We start from the raw sequence: 25221 nt of genomic DNA, 5'->3' as shown, positions 1-25221 counted from the left end.
ACGTGGGATCGATCCCTGGGTCGGGAAGATCCCCTGGAGGAGGGCATGGCAACACACGCCAGTCTTCTTGTCTGGAGAAGCCCAAGGACAGAGGAACCTGGTGGACTACAGTCTATGGGGTCGCAAAAAGTCAAACACGACTAAAACAACTTAGCACACACACACCATTGAATGCAAAGGTGAAACGTTCTGAGGGGAGACAGAATTGCCCCCAGAATGTAACATGCCAGTGAAGAAGCCTTGGATTAATAGTGGCAAAGATTAAAAAAAAAAAAAGAATGAAGGAATGCACCCTGGTTAAAAATAGGATGTGGAGTCATTGACTTCCCTTTATTTGTTTGAAATCACTTTGAACACAATGATTATGTCACAAGAAAGAGCTTTTCTTTTGTGATGAAGAAGAAAAGGTATTAATAAAAATCACGACAAGCCACATTAAAATAGCTTGTAAGGTGCAAGGAATGTCAAATGAAGAACTAGGCTCTATCTTTGATGGTCTTGTAAGATTGAGATATTTCAAAAAGAGAATCATGAATTCCAAAGCAAAGCAAATACATTTGATTAGAAATGGTGAAGATGCAGTTTTACCTCCTTTTTCTTTGCCAACCTGAAACTGCACAACTATTCCTAAATGAAGAAAAAATACAGACTCAATAAAGTGTTAGATATTTTAACAATAATAAAATTATACATAAACACTAACAACATTATAGGCAGTATTTATTATGGGGCCTAGCTGTGTTCTAAAGGTATTACATGTACTAATTCACTTAATCCTCAAACCCTATGCAATAGGTTTTATTAACACTCCCATTTTACAAGTAAAGAATGGACACACACAGACAGGTTAGGTAACCTGTTCAAGGTTACACAGTAAGAGGCTGAGTCAAGAAATAAATTAAGATAGTCTGATTCTCTTATGCTAACCTCCATTTCATAGTTACCATGAACTACTTGATCTTCTTACTTATTTCTTTAAAGTATATTAGTCTTACTTTCCCTAATTCTATGACATGTCCTTTAAAAGGAGGGAGCCTATTTTATATATTTCTTTGTATTCCCTGTATTTTCTACACATTTTGCATACATTTTGTTGACAGGATAACTAGTAGATCTTCTTAAAGAACTTGGTGAGTAGAGAATTTTTAAATAACATGTCCATATATCCCTAGTTTCTGTGAGATTTATAATAACCTTCTCAAAATAAATCAGATAACTTTGGAAATCTAATAACAAAAACTGTAAGCTAGTGGCCCAGAAGAATTCATGTAGTTTTCAAAACGATACAACTTATTAGGCAGAGCCACACACTCTGGGCCGTATGACCTAACACATTGTCATATAAATAAACATGTCAAATGTTTATTTGTCATGTCAAATAAACAACGGTTCATGACTTGAAACACCCAATAGAGTAACTGATTTGTAGCTATATATCTAGCTGTGTTCTTTTTAGATTATTAGATTAAGTTTTTTTTTTAACAGTTCTGAGTCTCAATTTACTCATCTTTAAAATGGGAATAATAAAAATGTACCCTCTTCCTTCTCAGGCTGTTGTAACAGTCAAGTTCCATGAGGCTGTGGAAGTCCTTCCTAAGTAGAAAAGCACCCGGTAAATGTAAAAAGTATTTCTAAAATATAACAAACAACATCATGCGGGTATAAACATGCGCAGCATTCAAAGCAACTGACTTTTATTAGTAGCCAGCAGGATAGCTTGGAAAAACACAGATTTTCAGGTCAAAAAGACCTGGATTCAAGTCCCCGTCCTGCCATTTACAGCTTGAGGGATCTTGGGCAAGTCACTTAAATATTTTTAAAATATTTCTGAGCCTCAATCTTTTCAATTATAAAATGGAGAAAATAACACCTCCCTCACAGGAGACAACCTGTAAGAAGTAGTTCATAGAGAACACGATGAAGAGAACACAACGAAGTTTAATCGTGACCTCATATTAAAAATATCAGTTATTCTACTCAGAACACATGGGAGAAATTATATCTGTCCTTCCAGAATTTACCATAATCACATCAAACACAGAGTAAATTTATTTAATATTTATTAAACCCTATCAAATGCCAGCAGTAAAGAATCCTCCTGCAATACAGGAGACAGATAAGACATGGGTTCAATCCCAAGGTCAGGAAGATCCCCTGGAGGAGGAAATGGCAATCCACTCCAGTATTCCTGCCTGGGAAATCCTATGGACAGAGGAGCTGGCCAGCTACACTCCACAGGGTCACAAAGAGTCAGACACAACTGAGCACACAAAATTAAATGCCTACCACTCCTCGGAATTTTGTACTCCCTGCCCTTTGGAGCGACTTCGCTTTCACTTTTCACTTTCATGCACTGGAGAAGGAAATGGCAACCCAGTCCAGTGTTCTTGCCTGGAGAATCCCAGGGACGGGGGGAGCCTGGTGGGCTGCCGTCTATGGGGTCGCACAGAGTCGGACACGACTGAAGCGACTTAGCAGCAGCAGCAGCAGCCGCCCTTTGGAGAAACAACATAAAAATGCTGTCAAGTCACTCAGCGTTCTCAGACCCATTTGAGATTCTGACGAAAGCCATGGCATCTCTCCCCAAAGAAAGCTACAAAACTTTTAGTAGACAAAACAGAAGATACAGAATATCTTCATGACCTTGGGGTAGAGAAAGCATTCTTAACAAAGGAGGGCAGCGAGGAGATGAGGGACACTTAACTATAAAGAAAAAGATTCATAAATCTACCTACACTAAAATTATGAATTTCTACATCAAAAGAAACCATGAACAAAAATTTTTTACATAAACTAGAGTGGAAGCACAATCTGCAACATCAACCAACGGAAGCTGAGATTCCTGTGCAGGTAAAAAACTCCAGCCAATCAATAAAAAATAATAAGCAAAAATGTGACATAGGAATGCAAAGAAAAACTACAGCTACATGTAACAATATGGATACACCTTACAAACTTAGCATGGAATGAAGAAAGCATGACACTAAAGAATAAACACAGGATGATTTCACGCATGTGAAGTTGTCAAATAACGAACTAAATCATACTTAGTAAGGTAAAATTAAATAATACTGAATAGGGATGCACATATATATGCATATGCTCATACGCATGCATACATGTATAGGTAAAACTGCACAGGAAGAGGGAAAAAAGTGGTTCCTCAAGGGGAAGGAAGACGTCATGACTAGGAGAGACCAAAGTTTGCTTCGGGAAATGATAATACTTGGGCACAGGCTATGGGAGTCTTTATGATTTACAGGTTTTATATTTACAGGTTCTCCTGAATATACATTGCAAAGTTAAAAAAAAAAAAAAAAGGCGCTTCCACAACCACACCTATATAGTTAGCAGGGAGAGAAGGAATTCACAGACTCCCTCAAGTCCATACACCCTAAGTTTATGGTGTCAAGCTCTGTGAGATCAAAGAAAAATGGAAAAATCCTTAGATTGTGAGGTGGTGGAGGAAGGAGAGACGGGATGAGAACAGGAAAGATGCAAGAGTAGAAAGAGGAAGCGGGAGACTCTCCTGGCTGCCCAGTGGTTAAGACTTCACCTTCCAAAGCAGCGTGTATGGGTTAGACCCCTGGTCAGGGGGCTAAGACCCCACACGGTTCATAGCCCCAAACCCAAAACATAAAACAGAAGCAATATTTTAACAAATTCAATGAAGACTTTAAAAACGGTTCACGTTAAGGGGGGTGGGGGGAGAAACATGAAGCCTCTAGGTCAGTTCCTACTCTCTCCCTTGGAGAGAGAACACCGGGAACAGAGGTAACTAACAAATGCCCAAGCTTGGTAAGGAATGCAAGGGAGTCTGAAAAACACACGGAAACTAAGGAGGAGAAAGAGGAGCACAGCTTGCAAAGAAATGTAAACTATTAAATCATGTGTCTCCAAAGAAAGAAGCCTGCTAAAATAGCCAGTTTAACCCTCTGGCCACTCCATAATATCTCTGTTCCTCACCCCTGAACCCAGGCAGGGTGTATAAAATGTTAGAAACTGCGAACACCAATTTCTGGGTGAAAAAGAACACTATGTCACCTCACAGCAACAGATTATCACGGAACCTAGAAAAGCTCCTGGTAGCCTTGGGAAATTAAAGAACTGGCAAAAACAAGTTACAAAATGCCATTCCCACCAGCCTTGGAATAAACACATACACTGCAACTAAATGATAAACATATACCTGTATCATATCTAGGATGACCTCCGTACGGCTCTTCACAGAACATATGTGGAGCTTTTTTCTGAAGATAAAAGGAGTCCAAGGAATGCTTAAATCAGTGGAAAACAGAAATATCTCTGAAGTTTTTCATTGTATTCTCCCATCAATTATTTACTCATATCCAGCAATCACCCAGTATTTCATTAGATCTGGGTTTATACTAAACAAAACTATCAAGACGTTATCTTCCAAATGGTTGGTGTTTGTGTGGTTAGTCAAATGCCTTATTTTGATGGAAGAATAATGGGCAAAAGGAATGATTTAATTAATTAAAAAATTAATAATTTAAAATTTTTTAATTTTTAAATGCTTTTTGTAATTATTAACATGTATTAATCATTAATAACATGCAGTAATTTACATTGTACAAAACATACTTTTCTAATTTTTCTCATATCAATTCATTGTTCATTTACTGCCTACAGTTTCTACTCCTCAAATCTTATTGACATTAATAAGCCCACTAAGTATCAAATATTTAGACGGTAACACTCATTGCTAGAAAGAAGTCCAGAGCAAAGAATCTAGATTTCCTCGAAAAAACTTCCAAAAGGAAAAATGGAATTTGACATTTGGACTACATAAGAAGACTCATCTTCCAAAAGGAATGATTTTTAAGGGTTCAAGATCCTACCAGGAGCATCAAACCAAGTATTTCTTCACGTTCCACTCAAACTCTTTCCTTTCATCCCATTTTCTAGCCTCCATTTGTTCCCCAGAAACTCAGGATCTTTCAGTTCTCCAACTTTCCTTGAGGTTAAGGGAGACATATAGAAAAATTTCTCCATGGTTTACTGGAATGCTCAGTGTATTCCACTTTCTAAAGAGGCCTTAATGAATGTGCACATCGGAATCTTTCTCACGCCTATATCTCCCTTTTATTGTCATCTCTTCCCTCTTGTTTTCAGATAACTGGCTTATCCAGTTGGAACCAAAGACCAAAGAATTTCCTCTCTATTATATTATGTTTAAGTGAAAAGCTCCCCCGGAAAGAGAAGGGGTGTGGGTGTGCACTTACTCACTCTTCCACTTCTGCGTCAAACTATTGATCCGTGCCGCCTTTGTGCACCCAAAAACAAGATCACAAAAGTAGTTATATACCAGAAATGATTCTCGGTCCAAATGCATCACCTTTTGGAATGCTATATTCTGGACTGGGGAGAGGGGGCAGGAGGGAGACGGGGCGGGAAGGAGGAGGGGCGAGGCGGGGGTGGTGTCACCAAGTCACTCTAAAGCAAGTCCTATAGAAACTAGGTGCACTTGGGCGATTGGGGGTTGGGAGGGCAGACCCAGGTCCGAAGTTCAACAGGCACCGAAACCCAAACCCGACTGGACTATTAGCACGTGCTTAGACTCGGTTGCGACAGCCTGGCAAACCTATCGGGAGGGGGCATTCTTCACCGGCCTCTGACTCATCCAGAGATAAGGAAGCCACAAGTTCCAAGCCAGCAGCTCCTGGATTTAGTCTGCACGGAAAATATGTAGTTTCGGCTCCAGGGCCCCTAACAGGTAGAGATAAGCTTGAATTTCCTGGGGCTCGGCCCCAAAGTGAGGATGGGAATTGAAGGAAAGCCACTCTCCCTCCGGCTCGCCTCCGAGAGTTGAAGGTGCGGATCCCCTCCGGGCGGGCGAGGGAGCCGCCGGTGTCCGGAGCAGGGCGTGCGCGGCCCCGGGTCCCCGGCGCCCCCGTCCCTCCCTCGCGCTGCCCGAGCCCCTCACCTGCGGCCGGGTGGCCGGAGAGCACGCGGCCCCGGGCGCGGCGCGGGCCCCCGAGCTCGCGGCGCTCGCGCAGCTCGTCGTCCTCGTCCTCCCAACGCCGGCCCTCAGCCATGGACTAGCCGCGCGGGCCCGCGCGCCGGCCGCCAGCCCCCGGCGCCCCGCGCCCGCAGCCTCGGGCCTGGGAGGCGCCCCCGGGGAGCGGCGGCGTCGGAAGCGGCTGCTTCGTCGGCTCCACCTGCAGCCCGCGGGGGTGCGGCCGGGCGCGGGCCGAGCCGGCTTCCCCGCCTCCTCGCGCGCCCCGGCGGCCTCCTCCGGGCTCCGGCTCTCCCGCTCCCTTCCCCGCCCCGCGGATCGGAGCCGGGATCGGGCGGGGTCTGGCGGGGCCTCGCCTCCTCGGGGAGGGGTTACCGGCCGCAGAGCCGCCCAGCCGCCGCACAAGCTGGGAGCACCCGCGCCACCCAAACAGACCGGTACAAAATAAACAAACGGGATAGGAAAGGGGGAAAGAGGAGGTGGCCTGGCTTCTTCCTGCCCTTTCACAATATTCCGGTGTCAACAGGAAACCCATTTGCTTGACACTTAAACAAAAGGAGGAGGAACCTGCCCAGAGTTGAGTTGGAGAGATGGGCCAGCTGGAGCATGTGAACTTAGAAACGAACTTGGTTGGGAGTTTATTGGCGCCTCTGCATTGCACCGGTTTTTTCCTTTCCCTCTCTTCTCGCCCTTTTAAATCCAACCTCTGGGCAGAGCATACAGGATTTTTAACGCTATGAAGCCAGTCTGCTGCTAAGTTGCTTCAGTCGTGTCTGACTCTGTGCGACCCCATAGACGGCAGCCCACCAGGCTCCCCAGTCCCTGGGATTCTCCAGGCAGGAACACTGGAGTGGGTTGCCATTTCCTTCTCCAATGCATAAAAGTGAAAGTGAAGTCGCTCAGTCGCGTCCGACTCCTAGCGACCCCATGGACTGCAGCCCACCAGGCTCCTCCATCCATGGGATTTTCCAGGCAAGAGTACTGGAGTTGGGTGCCATCGCCTTCTCCGGTGAAGCCAGTCTATATGATACTATATGGTGGATACACGTCATTACACATTTGTCCAATGCCGCAGAATGTACAACAGGGAGAGTGAACTGTAACGTAAAGCACAGACCTTAAGTGATTATGATTATCATGTGTCAATGTGAACGCTGAAGAACTGATACTTTTGAACTGTGGTGTTGGAGAAGACTCTTGAGAGTCTCTTGGGCTGCAAGGAGATCAAAACAGTCAATCCTAAAGGAAATCAATCCTGAATATTCCTTAGAAGGATTGATGCTGAAGCTGAAGCTCCAATGATTTGGCCAGCTGATGCGAAGAACCGGATCAGGTTCTTCATTAGATCTCATTAGAAAGGACCCTGATGCTGAGAAAGATTGAAGGCGGGAGGACAAGGGGACGACAGAGGATGAGATGGTTGGATGGCATCACAGACTCAATGGATGTGACTTTGAGCAAGCTCTGGGTGAAGGTGAAGGACCAGGAAGCCTGGCGTGCTGCAGTCCATGAGGTCACAGAGTGACAGGACTCAGGGACCGAACAACAATGTAAATTCATCAGTTGTAACAAATGTACCACTCTGTGGAGGCTGTTGATAATGGGGGAGGCTGTGCATGTGAAGAGGCAGAGAGATATGGAAAATCTCAATCTTCAGCTCAATTTTGCTGTGAACCAGAAACTGCTCCAAAATATATAAAGTCTAATAAGCAACTTTTTTTTCGATAGAGTTGCCCTGTATTCTAGGTAACTTAGGGTTAGGAAGTGACCACCATCTTTAGAAGAAGATGTATTTAAGAGCCTGGTACCTGATTATTTGCAGAGAGGCAATGTGGTGAAGTGACAGAGCAGTGACTGAAGAGTCAGAAACTGTCATTTGAAGCACTTCGATAAAGCTGAAAAGAAGGGGGTAAGAAAGTTAATTATGTGTATCCATATAGAACACATCTGAGATTCATACTTGCACATACATACTTTGGCACACAAAGAGGCAGATTCTGAAATCTCAGAAAAAGATATCCAAGCAGCAGAGACACTGTCTGGACATGACTCCGTGGGACACTCCCCAGTAGAATGAACAGGCCTTTATCTTCAACCTCTCGCTCTATTTTTGAAAGCTTGTGAGGTCTCCTAAGGTTCAGCGTGGGAGAAAAAGACAGGGAGAAAGGGGTCACTGAAAATAGAATTGCTGGCCATACCAGAGCACTCTTTGCCTTTTTAATAGTGATTGTTGCTTCCAGAAAAAAGTCTTTCTGCTTTCAGGCAGGTTAGAACTACAGTCAATTATCTGGAATTGAGGTCAAATTCACAAGTGAAATTTTATTACTGCATTAGCTGTTAAATAGGCTTCCCAGGTGGCTCAGTGGTAAAGAATCCATCTGCCAATACAGGAGACCTAAGAGACACAGGTTCGATCCCTGGGTTGGGAAGGTCCCCTGGAGGAGGAAATGGCAACTCACTCTAGTACTTTTGCCTGAAAAATCCCGTGGTCAGAGGAGCCTGGCAGACTACAGTCCATGGGGTCGAGAAGAGTCAAACACAACTTAACAACTGAGCACGGGTTAAATAAGTAGACATCTGGACAACTTGAAGTTAAACTAGAAGAAAAAAAAAATGATTCTAGACCTTGAGGGTTTTCAGTGTTTAGAGTCACTTTAAGTGAAAACATATTTGTCACTTACCTTAGAGAATAAGGAGTCATTTGGAAGTCCCAGCCTTGACAGCAATGCAGGAGACCCAGGTTCAATCCCTGGGTCAGGAAGATCCCCTGGAGAAGGAAATGGCAACCCACTCCAGTATTCTTGCCTGGGAAATTCCATGGACAGAAGAGCCTGGTGGGCTGCAGTCCCTGGAGTCACAAAGAGTTGGACACGACTGAGTGAGTAATGCTGGTGATGACCTTGATGACACCACAACTTCTCAACTTGCTGGGGTCTCCACGATTCAGAGTTTTAGTTCTAGAAGAGCTGAAAGTGTTCCGAACATCCCGTTCCATCAGAGCTTTAGGAACCTATGCCCTTCTTTCCAGGTGTAGGCTCAAGCACATTTTCCATTCAACAAACATCTATGTAATTATTGTATGACAAGCATCACACCAAGTGCTGTGGGGAAATTCAAAAGAAGGAAAGAAATATTTACTCTGGGGCTCTATGGCTCATATAGGTTTTCTCATCTTCAATGAACAAAACATAGTTCCTGTCCTCCAATCATAGGGGGACAGATCCAGTTTACACAAAACAAGGCAAAATTTGGTAAATTCTATCATAAAGATGTAACCTTAGACAAAGTACCAAGATAATTCAATAGAGAAAGAATTGTCTTTGCCATAGAAAAAATTTGAACCCCTACTTTATGCCATATAAAAAATTAACTCAAAATGGATCCTAGATCTAAATGTAAGAACTAGAATTATAAAGCTCTTCAAAGAAAACTTCAGAGAAAATTAAATTTAAAAAATTTAATCCTTAAAGAGGATTAAACTATTGTGACATTGTGTTAAGCAATGGTTTCTTAGAGTGTTGCTTATACCAAAATATACAAGAGACAACTGAAAAAATAAATCGGACCTTACCAAAATAAAAAACTTTTCTTCTTCAGAGGATATCATCAAGAAAGTAAAAAACAACTCTCAGAATGAGAGAAAATATTTGTAAATCACATATCTGGTAAGGGACTTATATTCTGAATATATAAAGAACTTAAAAAATAAGATACAATTAGCCCAGTTTTTAAAAGGACATTCTCCAAAGAAGAGATACAAATGATGTATATGAAAATGAAAAAAAATTCAACCTTATTAGTCATTGCTGCTACTGCTTAGGGACAAGTAAATTAAAATCTCAATGAGATGTCTTTTAACACATACTAGCATGACTAAGATATAAAGGCTAGGCAATAAAAGATGTTAGAAAGATATGGAGAAATTTCAATCCTCATACATGTCTGGTAGGAACATAAAACGGCAGTCCTCAAAAAGTTAAACATGGAGTAACCATATAACATAGCAATTCTACTCATAGCCATATACTCTGGAGAAGTGAAAACATGTACATCCAAAAACTTGTATCTGAATGCCCATAGTGGCATTATTTATAATAGGCAACATCACTACAAACAAAGCTAGTGGAGGTGATGGAATTCCAGTTGAGCTATTTCAAATCCTAAAAGATGATGCTGTGAAAATGCTACATTCAATATGCTAACACTTTGGGAAAACTCAGCAGTGGCCACAGGACTGGAAAAGGTCAGTTTTCATTCCAGTCCCAAAGAAAGGCAATGCCAAAGAATGCTCAAACTGCCACACAATTGCACTCATCTCATATGCTAGTAAAGTAATGCTCAAAATTCTCCAAGCCAGGCTTCAGCAATACGTGAACCATGAACTTCCAGATGTTCAAGCTGGTTCTAGAAAAAGCAGAGATCAAATTGCCAACATCTGTTGGATCATTGAAAAAGCAAGAGAGTTCCAGAATAATGTCTACTTCTGCTTTATTGACTATGCCAAAGCCTTTGACTGTGTGGATCACAACAAACTGTGGAAAATTCTGAAAGAGATGGGAATACCAGACCACCTGACCTGCCTCTTGAGAAACCTGTATGCAGGTCAGGAAGCAACAGTCAGAACTGGACATGGAACAACAGACTGGTTCCAAATAGGAAAAGGAGTATGTCAAGGCTGTATATTGTCACCCTGTTTATTTAACTTATATGCAGAGTACATCATGAGAAACGCTGGACTGGAAGAAACACAAGCTGGAATCAAGACTGCCGGGAGAAATATCAATAACCTCAGATATGCAGATGACACCACCCTTATGGCAGAAAGCGAAGGGGAACTAAAAAGCCTCTTGATGAAAGTGAAAGTGGAGAGTGAAAAAGTTGGCTTAAAGCTCAACATTCAGAAAACGAAGATCATGGCATCCAGTCCCAGCACTTCATGGGAAATAGATGGGGAAACAGTGGAAACAGTGTCAGACTTTATTTTTCTGGGCTCCAAAATCACTAAAGATGGTGACTGCAGCCATGAAATTAAAAGATGCTTACTCCTTGGAAGGAAAGTTATGACCAACCTAGATAGCATATTCAAAAGCAGAGACATTACTTTGCCAACAGAGGTTGTCTAGTCAAGGCTATGGTTTTTCCTGTGGTCATGTATGGATGTGAGAGTTGGACTGTGAAGAAGGCTGAGTGCCGAAGAATTGATGCCTTTGAACTGTGGTGTTGGAGAAGACTCTTGAGAGTCCCTTGGACTGCAAGGAGATCCAACCAGTCCATTCTAAAGGAGATCAGCCCTGGGATTTCTTTGGAAGGAATGATGCTGAAGCTGAAACTCCAATACTTTGGCCAGCACATGCAAAGAGTTGACTCATTGGAAAAGACTCTGATGCTGGGAGGGATTGGGGGCAAGAGGAGAAGGGGACGACAGAGGATGAGATGGCTGGATGGCATCACTGATCGATGGACGTGAGTCTGAGTGAACTCCGGGAGTTGGTGATGGACAGGGAGGCCTGGCGTGCTGTGATTCATGGGGTCGCAAAGAGTCGGACACGACTGAGCGACTGATCTGATCTGATACGTCAAGGCTGTATATTGTCATCCTGATTATTTAAGTTATATGCAGAGTACATCCTGCAAAATTCTGGGAGGGATGAAGCACAAGCTGGAACCAAAATTGCCAGGAGAAATATCAATAACTTCAGATATGCAAATGATACCACCCTTATGGCAGAAAGCGAAGAACTAAAGAGCCTCTTGATGAAAGTGAAAGAGGAGAGTGAAAAAGTTGGCTTAAAACTCAACATTCAGAAAACTAAGATCACAGTCCCATCACTTCATGGCAAATAGATGGGGAAGCAGTGAAAACAGTGAAAGACTTTATATTTGGGGGCTTGAAAATCACTGCAGATGGTGACTGCAGCCATGAAATTAAAAGATGCTTGCTCCTTGGAAGAAAAGTTATGACAAACCTAGACAGCATATTAAAAAACAGAGACATTACTTTGCCAGCAAAGTTCCATCTTGTCAAAGCTATGGTTTTTCCAATAGTCATGTGTGGATGTGAGAGTTGGACTATAAAGAAAGCTGAGCACCAAAGAATTGATGCTTTTGAACTGTGGTGTTGGAGAAGACTCTTGAGAGTCCCTTGGACTGCAAGGAGATCCAACCAGTCCATCCTAAAGGGAATCAGTCCTAAATATTCATTGGAAGGACTGATGCTGAAGCTAAAACCCCAACACTTTGGCCACCTGATGTGAAGAATTGACTCATTTGAAAAGACCCTGATGCTGGGAAAGATTGAAGGCAGGAGGAGAAGGAGACAACAGAGGATAGATGGTTGGATGGCATCACTGACTCAATGGCCATGAGCTTAAGTAAACTCTGTGGGTTGGGGTGATGGACAGGGAGGCCTGGCGTGCTGCAGTCCATGGGGTCTCAAAGCAACTGAGCGACCAAACTGAACTGAACTGAGATATAACCAAATACTCATCAATTGGTGAACAGATATTCAAAATATGGCCTTTCCATTCAATGGAATATTATTTAGACATAAAAATGAATGAAGTACTGGTATATGCTACAACATAGATGAATCTTGAAAACATTACACTAAGTAAAAAAAGCTAGAGACATGGCTCCCATGGTGATCCAGTGGCTAAGAGTCTACCTGCCAATGAAGGGGACAGGAGTTTGATCCCTGGTCCAGGAAGATTCCACATGCTGTGGGTCAGCTGAGCCTGTGCACCTCGACTACCGAAGCCCCCATGCCCTAGAGCCCATGCTGTGCGACGAGAGAAGCCATCACAGTGAGAAGTCTGCGCACTGTAGCCAGAGCCCCTTCTCACTGCAACCAGAGAAGGCCCACATGCAGCAACAAAGATACAACACAGCCAGAATAAATAAGTTAATTAATTAAAAAGAAGAAAAAGCTAGAGACAAAAGACTGCTCTGATGGATGACCTATTTATTTGAAATGTCCAGAATAGGTTAATCCATGGAGACAGGGAGGAGCCTAGGGATTGTCAAGGGTGGAGGAGAATGAGGAGTCACAGTCACTAGATATAGTATTTCTCTCTGAGATGATGAAAATATACAATCAGAGAGTGGCGATGGTTGCACAACTCTGAATATACTCAAAGATGACTTTTAGGGTATGTAATTACATTTCAGTAAAGCTGTTATTTTATTAAGAAAACTATAATCCATTCACGGTAAAAGCAAGGAAACAAGAAGCAGGGAGCAGACTATACTCTGAAAATCATATTGAACTACAGAAACCAGATAGGCGTTACAGGTAATAACTGTTTAATCATATGAAAGAAAAAGAAAGGTGTGGCCAACTGGAAACAAATTAACCATGTCAAAACACCCTACCTACCCTAGTGACACAGCAAAAGCCAAATTAATAGAAGGGAAATGTTAATGAAAATCCACAGCTAAGAATAGAACAAGATTTGCCCTTAAAGCTTTAAAGTATTAAGAAAAAAATTAGTAAGCAATATTGAAAAACAGCCTCCATTACAAAGAAAAAATGTTATTTGCTTCTCACTTTGGGTTTACAGCCTGAAACAAAATGGCATGAGAATAGAAGACTACAAAAAGTAAGAATGTACTACGTAAATACCTGGAATTCCCCGGTGGCACTAGTAATGAGGAGCCCACCTGCCAACGCAGGAGACTTAGGAGACATGGGTTTTGATCCCCTGGAGGAGGACGTGGCAACCCACTCCAGCAGTCTTGCCTGGAGAATCCCTCGGACAGAGGAGCCACGGGGTCACAAAGAGTCAGACATGACTCAAGCGACTTAGCACACATTTAAAGACGTACATAAGCACAGAGTACAGTGCTTGGCACGATAGATGTTTGTTTAATGACTGAGTTAATATAGTGAATATAGTTCCCTTTTTTTTCCTGCTGAATCATCAGAAGATATGAGTCTCAAGTTCTTCAACTTAAATAAAAAGTAGGTACCTGGAATTAAAAATTTACACCTCAAGATGTCAAAAAAGAAAGAGCAAGGATGGGCAAGGGTATGCAGTGGGTTTTAAAAGTGTAAGGTCTTCATAGTTTTGTTTCTTAAAATATCTGAACGAAATATGAAAGAATTTTATGATTTGCTAAAGTAGGATGGTGGCTTCATGAATGTTTAACGTGTTACATTATTCTCCGTATTGTCCGTGTACTTTTAAATCTTCATTATTTTTTAGAAAACAACAGAAAAGATCGATGAAACTAAAAGCTGGTTCTATAAAAAGATAATATTGACAAACCTTTAGTCAGACTCATCAGGAAAAAGTTGGAGAGGGCTCAAATCAATAAAATCAGAAATGAATAAAGAAGTTAAAACCAACACCACAGAAATACAAAGGACCATGGTGGTCGTAAGTCACTTCAGTCATGTCCAACTGTTTGCAACCCTGTGGACTGTAGCCCTGTAGCCTGACAGCTTCCTCTGTCCATGGGATTCTCCAGGCAAGGAGAACTTTCTCAACCCAGGGATCGATCCCGAATCTCTTATGTCTCCTGCATTGGCAGGCAGGTTCTTTACCACTGGCACCATCTGGAAAGCCAATAAAGGACCATAAATGACTCCTAAGAGTAACTATGGGCTTCTCAGGCGGTGCTAAAGAAACTGCCTGCCAATGCAGGAGACGTAAGGGACGGGGGATCAATCCCTGGGTCAGGAGGTCCCCTGGAGGAGGGCATGGCAACACACTCCAGAGAATCCCACAGACAGAGGAGCCTGGCAGGCTACAGCCCATAGGGTTGCAAAGAGTCAGACAAAACTTAACTGACTTAGCATGCTTGCAGGAGCAACTACATACCAACAAAGTGGACAACCTAAAGGAAATGGACAAATTCTTAGAAAGGTACAATCTCCCAAGACTGAACCAGAAAGAAATAGAAGATATGAACAGACAAATTACAAATACTAAAATTGAATCTGTGATTTAAAAACTCCCTACAAACAAAAGTCCAGGACCACATGGCTTCACAGATGAATTCTATCAAACATTTAGAGATGAGTTAACACCTATCCTTCCAAAAAATGACAGAGGGAGGAACACTTCTGAACTCATTCTATGAGGCCAGCATCACCCTGAAATCAAAACCAGATAAAGATATCACAAAAGAAAATTAAAGACCAATATCACTGATGAACATAGATGTAAAAATCCTTAACAAAATACTAGCAAACTGAATCCTACAATATTTTAAAAGGATTATATACCATGAACAAGTGGGGTTTATCCCAGGGACACAAGGATTTTTTAGTATCCACAAATCAGTCAGTGTGATTTTATTGTTGTTGTTCAGTCACTGAGTTGTGTCTGACTCTTTGCAACCCCATAGACTGCAACACACCAGGCTTCTCTGTCCTTCACCATCTCCTGGAGTTTGCTCAAACTCATGTCCAATGAGTAGATGATGCCATCCAACCATCTCATCCTCTGTCAACCCCTTTTCCTCCTACTCTTATCCTTTCCCAATATCAGGATATTTTCCAATGAGTCGACTTTTTGCATCAGGTAGACAAAATATTGAAGTTTCAACTTCAGCATCAGTCCTTCCATTGAATATTCAGGGTAGATTTCCTTTAGGATTGACTGGTTTGATCTCCTTGCTGTTCAAGGGACTCTCAAGAGTTTTCTCCACCACTACAGTTCGAAAGCATCAGTTCTTCTTTATGGTCCAGCTCTCACATCTGTACATGACTACTAGAAAAACCATAGCTTTGACTATACAGACCTTTGTTGGCCAAGTGGAACAGCACACTTGTGAAAGGAATAGGAGAGACAGAAATATTGGTCAGGGGGATGTTGTACCACAGTGCCGACCTGACGAAGCCTCTGCTGGTCCACTGGAGTAATCTGGTAGGCCCTCGAATCACCACCCCCTTGCTCTGTTGTTGGCCTGTGCTGCTTGAAGGCCGGCAGATGCTGAAGGAACTGCTAACTGGAGACTGCTGGTCTACCACACTCTTCTCAGGCAGCAAGTGTCCTAGAAGGGGGTGGCACAGCTCTGTGTCAGCCGTGTCAGTCCTCGCACCCCGCAAATCCACTCCACTGTACCCGTCCAGCTCAGGTCACCCTCCTCCTCTGCAGGGGGCCTCAGATGCCCACTAGTACTCATAGTCTCCCTTCCGCATCATCCATTCTAAATCCCTCTTGCCCCCAGCTACCAACTCCGCTGGTCTCGGCGGCTGACCTGGTGCTATGACCCAAACTTTCATTACTGAGGTATCTTAGCCCCCAGTAATCATATCCTTTTCAGGCTGGAGTTGCTTCACTTGTCTGTTCACAGTTACAATGATCAAAGGAGAATCAGGAACCAAGGAGCATCCAAGTGGGTCATCTGAGCTCCACATATATGCCTCCTGGGCAACCAGCCTTATTTCCCACTGTCCACTAGACTTAATTATCCCTGCCAAGATGGTCACTTTTCTCACCTTCCAGTCCCTGTTCACAAGGCCCTCCAAGTGCCCAGAGAGCAGTCATCGTTTACAATTCAAATGGACCCTCGCTGTGTCCTCTGGGGAGAATATGGCCACATTGACAACCGGAACCGCCAACCCTGTAGAGCCCAGAAGCATAACTCAGTAGGTCACGGGGAGTGATGGTCAGTGGGACCACTCCTGCTTCTACTTCTCAATTCCGATCCATATATTCTTTTGACTGGAGACACAGCACCATAAAAAGAAAGATCTCTGATATAATGTATACTGCATTCTAGAGGATTAAACCCGACCTTCACAAAGTATTGTCTCCAACTTTGCACTTCAGCTGTGCCTTCCTTCAGCAAGAATATATACATATATTTATATATTTCATATATATATGAAACGAGGTAAGAAGCATAACATATAGTATATAATAGCTTTTTAAAATAAGTACCATTTCATCCATCAAAAACAAATCCATAAAATATATGAGCATAAAACCCAAATCTCTCAAAGTCACATTCACAGAACATGAGATTATTATTAGTCCCTCTCTTCAAATAAAAATGAAGCATATATTGCAAAATCAAGACCAGGGCTCTGTAATAAAATACATGAAAGTGTCAAAAATGAGAGTTCATTTCCTGACAGAAGAACATTTTTATTCAAACTCTTGACACATCTGAAAAAGAAAAATGTCAGGGGTTTATATACAATGACCTAGAGCTTCTCATGTTCTTTGGCCAGGTCAAGCTTTAATCTTTTTCCATTGCCACTAAGGGTATAGGATCCAAGAAGGAACATAAGAGAGGCAGACTATTTGTTTCTCCCAATGCCTGTTATCCCCTTGAGGCTGGGGGTCAAGAATAAAGACTACATTCTGCAGTGTCCCAGGGCCCTACCATGTCTATGTGGCCTGGTTCTGGCCAATGGGAACCAGTGTGCACGACTTTGAAAAAATATGTTAAAGGGAAGGGACATGCCCTTCTTCACCCTTTGCCTCCGTTGACTAGAATGTAGATGTAATGGCTGGAACTGGAGCAGTCATCTTTAACCACAGATAGTAAGGGACTAGAAGTCTGGACCTGTGATGATCGTGGAGAAAGCATACCTATCAGATCTCATACATCTAGATTTCATTTATGTCGGAAATAAACTATTTTTTAAGATTTACTTTTTAAAACTTTCTGTTTTATATTGAAGTATAGCTGATGAACAACACCGTGGTACTCTCAGATGCACAGCGGAGCGATTCAGCCATACATACACATTTATCCATTCTCAGCTTCTACTTTTTATTTCTTTCCACGTATTATTATTTTTTGGCTGTACTGGGTCTTCGTTGTGGTGCATAGTGAAAGTCGTTCAGTCATGGCCGACTCTTTGAGACCCCATAGACTATACAGTTCATGGAATTCTCTAGGCCAGAATAGTGGAGTGTGTAGCCTTTCCCTTCTCCAGGGGATTTTATTGTGGTGCATAGGCTTTGTCTAGTTGCAACGTGTGGGATTAGTTGCCCTGACACATGTGGGATCTTAGTTCTCTGACCAGAGACTGAACCCACTTCCCCTGCATCGGAAGGCAGATTCTTAACCAATGGGCCACAAGGGAAGTTCCCTCAACTTCTAGTTTTTAAAGCTCTGAGTATTTGGGATTTTCTGTCACACAGTAATTGTAATTCCATTACAAACATGAAAATGTGTCTCAAACAGTCATGAAAGGAGGTAAGAGGGAAGGGAAGTATTCTGAACAGAAGAAAGATTCAAAAGTTGAAGTGTTAGTTACTCAGCTGTGTCTAACTCTTTGGGACTCCATGGACTGGAGACCTTTGCCTCCTACTTCTCCAGGGGATCTTCCCAACCCTGGGACTGAACCTGGGTCTCCTGCATTGCAGGCAGATTCTTTACCATCTGAACCACCAGGGAAGTCCAGAAGAAAGATTATACACAAGCAAAACAGAGTCTGAAATAACTTCTGATTTCACAATGGAGTGAAATACACAATTGAGAAAAGACCTCTCTATAACAAAATACCCCTGCCAAACTTGGAGTACCCAATTCCAACATGTGAGGGGTTTTCCCAGTCACCGAGCAGTTCAGGGACACCACCTTGTATCCTACAAGTCAACTCAGTTCCTATACTGTCTACCTGGAGTCAGCAGCAGACTGGAGATGCTAAACCTCCCTCCACCCCCCCCATAATCACCCCCTGAGTGGGCTAGAGTGGTCCATGAAACTCTGAGTGATATTGTACTTAGTAGATTACCGGTTTATTATAATAGGATACAACTCAGGAATAGCCAGATGGAAGAGATGCATAGAGCAGGAAAAAGGAAAAAAACCATGGAGCTTTCATGCCCTCTCAGATTTTGTTACTCTATCCAAATGTCCGTGTGTTCAGCAATCTGGAAGATGTCTGAAACCAGTCGATCTGGGTTTTCATGGAGGCTTCATTGCAAAGGCATAATTGGTTAAATCACCAGCTGTTAAAGTGCTGCATTCAATATGTCAGCACTTTTGGAAAACTCAGCAGTGGCCACAGGACTGGAAAGGGTCAGTTTTCATTCCAATACCAAAGAAGGGCAATGCCAAAGAATGTTCAAACTACCACACAATTGCACTCGTTTCACATGCTAGCTAGGTAACGCTCAAAATCCTTCAAGCTAGGCTTCAGCAATACATGAACTGGGAACTTCCAGATGTCCAAGCTGGATTTAGAAAAGGCAGAGGAACCAGAAATCAAATTGCCAACATCCACTGGATCTAGAAAAAGCAAGAGAATTCCAGAAAAACATCTATTTCTGCTTTATTGACTAAGCTAAAGCCTTTAACTGTGTGGATCACAACAAACTGGAAAATTCTTCAAGAGATGGGAATACCAGACCACCTTACCTACATCCTGCGTAACCTGTATGCAGGTCAAGAAGCAACATTTAGAACCAGATATGGAACAACAGACTGGTTCCAAATTGGGAAAGGAGTACTTCAAGGCTGTATATTGTCACCCTGCTTATTTAACTTCTATATGGAGTACATCATGTGAAATGTTGGACTGGATGAAGCACAAGCTGGAATTAAGATTGCCAGGAGAAATATCAATAACCTCGGATATCCAGATGACACCACTCTTATGGCAGAAAGCAAAGAGGAACTAAAGAGCTTCTTGATGAAAGTGAAAGAGGAGAGTGAAAAAGCTGGCTTAAAACTCAACTTTCAGAAAACTTGGATTTTGGCATCCTGTCCCATCACTTCATGGTAAATAGATGGGGAAACAATGGAAACAGTGAAAGACTATTTTCCTGGGCTCCAAAATCACTGCAGATGGTGACTGCAGCCATGAAATTAAAAGATGCTTGTTCCTTGAAAGAAAAGCTATGACCATCCTAGACAGCATATTAATAAGCAGAAACATTTCTTTGCTAACAAAGGTCCGTCTAGTCAAAGCTATGATTTTTCCAGTAGTCATGTACGGATGTGAGAGTTGGACAATGAAAAAGTTTGAGCGCCGAAGAATTGATGCCTTCGAATTGTGCTGTTGGAGAAGATGCTTGATAGTACCTTGAACAGCAAGCAGATCAAATCAGTCAATCCTAAAGGAAATCAACCCTGAATATTCATTGAAAGGAGTGGTGCTGAAATTAACTGAAGCTCCAAATCTTTGGCCACCTGATGCCAAGAGCCGACTCATTGAAAAGACCCTGATGCTGGGAAAGATTGAAGGCAGAAGGAGAAGTGGATGATAGAGGACAAGAAGGTTGGATGGTATCACCGAATCAATGGACATGAGTTTGAGCAAACTCCAGGAGATGGTGAAGGACAGGGAAGCCTGGTGTGCTGCAGTCCATGGGGTCTCGAGTTATATAAGCGACTGAACAATTGGTGACTGAACTCAGTCTCCAGGCCCTCTTTCCTCCCTGGCGGTCAGGGGTGGGATTGAATGTTCCAATCCTCAGGGCTGGCTCCATGGAGGACCAGCCCCCACCTCTCCGCGGGAGTCCAAAAGATGCCTCATTAGTGTAACAAAAGACATCTTTATCAGTTTCATCACAGGAAATTTCAAAGGTTTTAGGAGCTCCTGCTAAAAGTTGGATGAAGACCAAATATATATTTCTTATTATGAATTGCAATATCACTCCCCTAATAAATTAAGGGAAATTTCCAAGGGCTAAAAATGAACAAGGAGCTATAACTAGAGTTGATAATAGTTGACTCACATATGGTACTATTTGAAGTGTTTTAAATATCTTAACTCACTTAATCCTAACCACAACCCCGTGAGGTAAATACTACTTGTATTCTTATTTTATAGGTGAGGAAGCTAAATCACATAAAGTTTATAGAAGATATAATGACAAGGTTCAATGGCTGCCCAACTGAAATTCTAAAAAGGAAAAGAATTAAGGAAAGACAACACTTGAAAATGACTGAAAATTATCCAGAACTAATAAAAATCAAGAATCTTCAGATTAATAAATTATACCAAATTCCAAGTAGGTCTCTAAAAACAATACCAATGCAAAAAATAATGGCTAACATGTATCCAGTACTTAAGAGTTAGCACTGTTCTAAGTGCATTATATATATTTTATCCTTTAACCTTCACAAGAATCTTAGAAGATTGTTCCTACCGTTAGCCCCAATTTGCAGATAGGGAAACTGAGGCACAGAGAGGTCAAGTAGCCCTTTTAAGAATGAAAGTGAAAGTCGCTCAGTTGTGTCCAACTTTGTGACCCCATGGACTGTAGCCTGCCTGGTTCCTCTGTCAATGGAATTCTCCAGGCCAGAATACTGGAGTGAGTAGCCATTCCCTTCTCCAGGGGATCTTCCCAACCCAGAGATCCAACCCAGGTCTCCTGCAGTGCCGGTGGATTCTTTACTGTCTGAACCACCAAGCAAGCCCTTTTGAGAATGAAGAGCCTACAAATGGTGAAGCCAGGATTGAAACTCAAACAATTTAATTCCAAGAATGCATTTTTCACATCGCTCCTTTGTGAAACCTTCTCTAGGGAAAGCAGTGACTCTTGGATAAGTGCGTCAGATGGCAGTGAAAGGAATGCGTCTTTCTGAAGTCCAGAAGAAGTTGCTGTGATGATGGCCATGCTCTATGTCTATGTTGTCTAATGCAGTAGTCCTGGGAGACACTATTGGACACTTGAAATGTGACTAGTGCCATTTACGATAGCTAGGACACGGAAGCAACCTCGATGTCCATCGGCAGATGAATGGATGAGGAAGTTGTGGTACATACACACAATGGAATATTACTCAGCTATAGAAAGGAACACATTTGAGTCATTTCTAATGAGGTGGACAAACCTGGAGCCTATTATACAGAGTGAAGTAAATCAGAGACAGACAGATACTGTATATTAATGCATACATATGGAATTTAGAAAGATGGTACTGATGATTCTACATGCAGGGCAGCAAAGGAGACACAAAGAACAGACTTTTGGACTCAGTGGGAGAAGGGGAGGGTGGGATGATTTGAGAGAATAGCATTGAAACATGTATATTCACATATGTAAAATAGATGACCAGTGGGAGTTCAATGCATGAAGCAGGGCACTCAGAGCCAGTGCTCAGGGACAACCCAGAGGGATGGGGTGGGGAGGGAGGTGGGAGGAGGGTTCAGGATGGCGGAGCCACATGTATACCTCTGGCTGATTCATGTTGATGTATGGCAAAACCCATCATACTATTATAAAGTAATTATCCTCCAATTAAAATAAACTAAGAAAAAAGAAATGTGACTAGTACCACTGAGAAACTAAATTTTAAATTTTAAATAATTTTAACTAATTAAATTTTAAATGTAAATCCCCACCTGCGGCTAATGCCTACTATCTTGGACACTGCAGGTTCAGAGTTAATGAAGAGATTGGATGTGAAGACAGGGTAATTCACTAATCCTCTTGACCTCATGCTGAAATGGCTGGGTGACTCTCAATTTTAGATAAGAAAAACCAATAGCGTGATCTTGTTTCTTGAGCAAAGGCTATTCAAAATACCCCTGAATAGCTTTTAACTGCCTGTAGAGAACTGTTTATATGTTTTGGTTGATGCCATCATGTAAGGTAGGGTAATATGTATGTGTAATGTATTTAGGAATATTGACAGATAAGGAAGATGTAGCTGCTCCTGCTGCTAAGTCGCTTCAGTCGTGTCCGACTCTGTGCAACCCCATAGACAGCAGCCCACCAGGCTCCCCCGTCCCTGGGATTCTTCAGGCGAGAACACTGGAGTGGGTTGCCATTTCCTTCTTCAATGCATGAAAGTGAAAAGTGAAAAGGAAGATGTAGAGAAACCTGCAAAACATTGGAAAGAAGTCTCGAGTACACTGGGAGGAGTCTGCTTACGAACGCCTTATGAACCTCCTCCTCCCCAGTCTGCGTGCTGTTTCTCCTCTATTGGCTCCCAGGCCACTTTCTATTTCCCCTTGGGAGCATTTCATGTTTGTAGATGCATCTCATTCACACATAGAGCCCTACCAAGTGCTTTATACCCCAAGTAAAGAGAAAAATTTAATATTACTCTATGCCTTATATTTTAATATTACATCTTACTATCTTACATCCATTTTTTTTTAAAAGATGTATGTATTTATTTTTGGCTGCCCTGGGTCTTCATAGCTGCATGTGGGCTTCCTCCAGTTGCAGTGAGCAGGGATGCCCGGGTTTCTCATTGCAGTGGCTCCTCTTGCTGAGAACAGGCTCTAGGTGCCCAGGCTTCAGTCGTGGCGGTGCACAGGCTTTAGCTGCTCTGTGGCATGTGGAATCTTCCTGGACCGGGGATTGAACCACTGTCCCCTGCACTGGCAGGCAGGTTCTCAATGACTAGACCACAAGGGAAGCCCTATCTTACATCTTAATAGTCTATGCCCTTGCTATGAAGTGTGGTGCATGGACTGGTGGCATGAGCATGACCAAACAGCATGTTTAAATACAGAATATCAGCTCCACGCCAGACCTACGGAATCAGAATCTGTATTTTCATAAGATCTCCATACACTCACTAAGCCCAATCCTCTTGCAATGCAGTAATTAAAATGTCTAACCCTTTGACACAATTGCTTATAATTTTGGTATTATTAATTAGACTGTAGACTCCATCAGAATGGGGATTGTGTCTACCTTGATTACGATTATATTCTTAGTACCTGACACCAAGGTGGGCACTTAATATATCCTCAATAACCAGCTTGGATAAATAAAAAAACAATCAGAAAACAGATTTTTTTTTTATGGGAACAAGAAAATATGGTAAAACGACCTCCTTTGGCTTACTTTTATCTAAGTCATACTTTAAAAAATCATTTGATTAGTAGGTATTAGTAATGTTCAAAAAAAAAAAAATAGTAGGTATTAGTAATGTTCTTGAATTGTTCTGAATTGAAATTCAATGCTAATTTCTTTCTGTTATATTAAAACCAATGCCAAATACATTATTAAAAATAACTTGGCAGAAATTAATTTTCATTTTCTCCCCAGAAGAGTACAAGTAGCATTTAGCTCTTTCAGTTTAAAGCATATGATGCTTTCAAAGGTATAATAGAGATCAAAGGTAAATTTTCTACTCATTTCGATTTCTCAAATAAAGAAGCTGTCGGAATGTAAAAGGAAATGCCCCCACAGGTAAGCATTCCAATCACCTAGGGGAGAAAGCAGATGGGCCTTCTGTAAAGACTTGGACTCAGTCAATTTAAATTCCATTTCCTGAAGCTTTTCTTCAAATTGGTGTTTATTTGCAAAACTTGTTATGTGTGGAATCTTGACTTACTGTGCTTCCCTCTAATTTTGCTTTCAGAAGACAACCGTTCTTGCTTATCTTTGCTTATGTAGAGTCTCAATAGCAATTGTCAGAACTCTCCCTAGGCAACAAACCCACGACACTGACCTCAGCAAGACCAAAAATGTCTTACAGAGAGCTAGCTTGTCTTACTCCAAATGGAATGCTCAGCTTCAGCAGTTCTCAGAGCTAAATATCATGAGCAAATGAGCAAGGCGGATGCATTTTACAGACTTCAGGACTTGGAAGCCCTTGGCAGCCTGACTGACCAGCTCCCCTGCCCACTGCTCCTGTCCCCGCCTTCCTGCTCCAGTCACACCCAACTTGTCACTGCTTCCAACACACCCTTCTCTTCACGTCTCTACCTTGGGACGTGAAGTCACTTCTGCCAGGATCACGCAGACAGGAAGAATATAGAGAGCACAAGGGCTTGGGGCAAACCCAGATTCACTTCCTTGTTTTGAAATTTTGACCAAGTTAATTAATTACTTTGAACTATTTGCTGATCCAACAAACAAGAAATTGCAGTGTATAGGGGTTGGGACTGTTGTAAGGACAAAAACAACAAAAGACTAAGGGAAATAACAGTGGTGGAGGTTTAGTCACTAAGTCATATCTGACTCTTACGGCCCCATGGACCACAGCCCACCAGGCTCCTCTGTCCATGGGATCTCCCAGGGAAATAACAATAGTTAACCTTTAATGACGGAGAAGGCAATGGCACCCCACTGCAGTACTCTTGCCTGGAAAGTCCCATGGCGCAGAAGCCTGGTGGGCTGCAGTCCATGGGGTCGAGAAGAGTCAGACAGGACTCAGCGACTTCCCTTTCACTTTTCACTTTCATACATTGGAGAAGGAAATGGCAACCCACTCCAATGTTCTTGCCTGGAGAATCCCAAGGACGGTGGAGCCTGATGGGCTGCCGTCAATGGGGTCGCACAGAGTCGGACACGACTGAAGTGACGTAGCAGCAGCAGCAGCAGCAGCAACCTTTAATGAACACCTACTGTGTGGCA

At 42.4% G+C, this 25221-nt stretch overlaps 1 protein-coding gene across 12 annotated transcripts in view; it reads right to left on the bottom strand.

Moving 5' to 3' along the window:
* The window catches only part of SH3D19 (SH3 domain containing 19), a 204548-nt gene extending 195734 nt beyond the window's left edge, over positions 1-8814 (bottom strand). For 2 of the 12 annotated variants that reach the window (XM_086346345.1, XM_086346354.1), the window contains exon 1: positions 5948-6292. Coding sequence is in view for 3 of the 12 variants with exons in the window: in XM_086346344.1 (XP_086202470.1) it covers positions 8662-8799 (138 nt within the window). In the remaining 9 variants the exon portion in view is untranslated. Of the gene's footprint in view, positions 1-588; positions 628-1535; positions 1595-5246; positions 5283-5947; positions 6293-8661 lie in introns of those variants that run through there. The other 10 variants (XM_086346340.1, XM_086346342.1, XM_086346367.1 and 7 more) reach the window with 8 other exon arrangements.
* Between the last annotated feature and the right edge of the window lie 16407 nt (positions 8815-25221).

This window comes from Bos grunniens, chromosome 17, assembly GCF_055505025.1.
Source record: "Bos grunniens cultivar Pamir isolate PY7600 chromosome 17, Bosgru_T2T1.0, whole genome shotgun sequence".
NCBI classification, from domain to species: domain Eukaryota; kingdom Metazoa; phylum Chordata; class Mammalia; order Artiodactyla; family Bovidae; genus Bos; species Bos grunniens.
The sequence above is the reverse complement of the archived record's forward strand: the minus strand, read 5'-3'. Positions and strand labels throughout refer to the sequence as shown.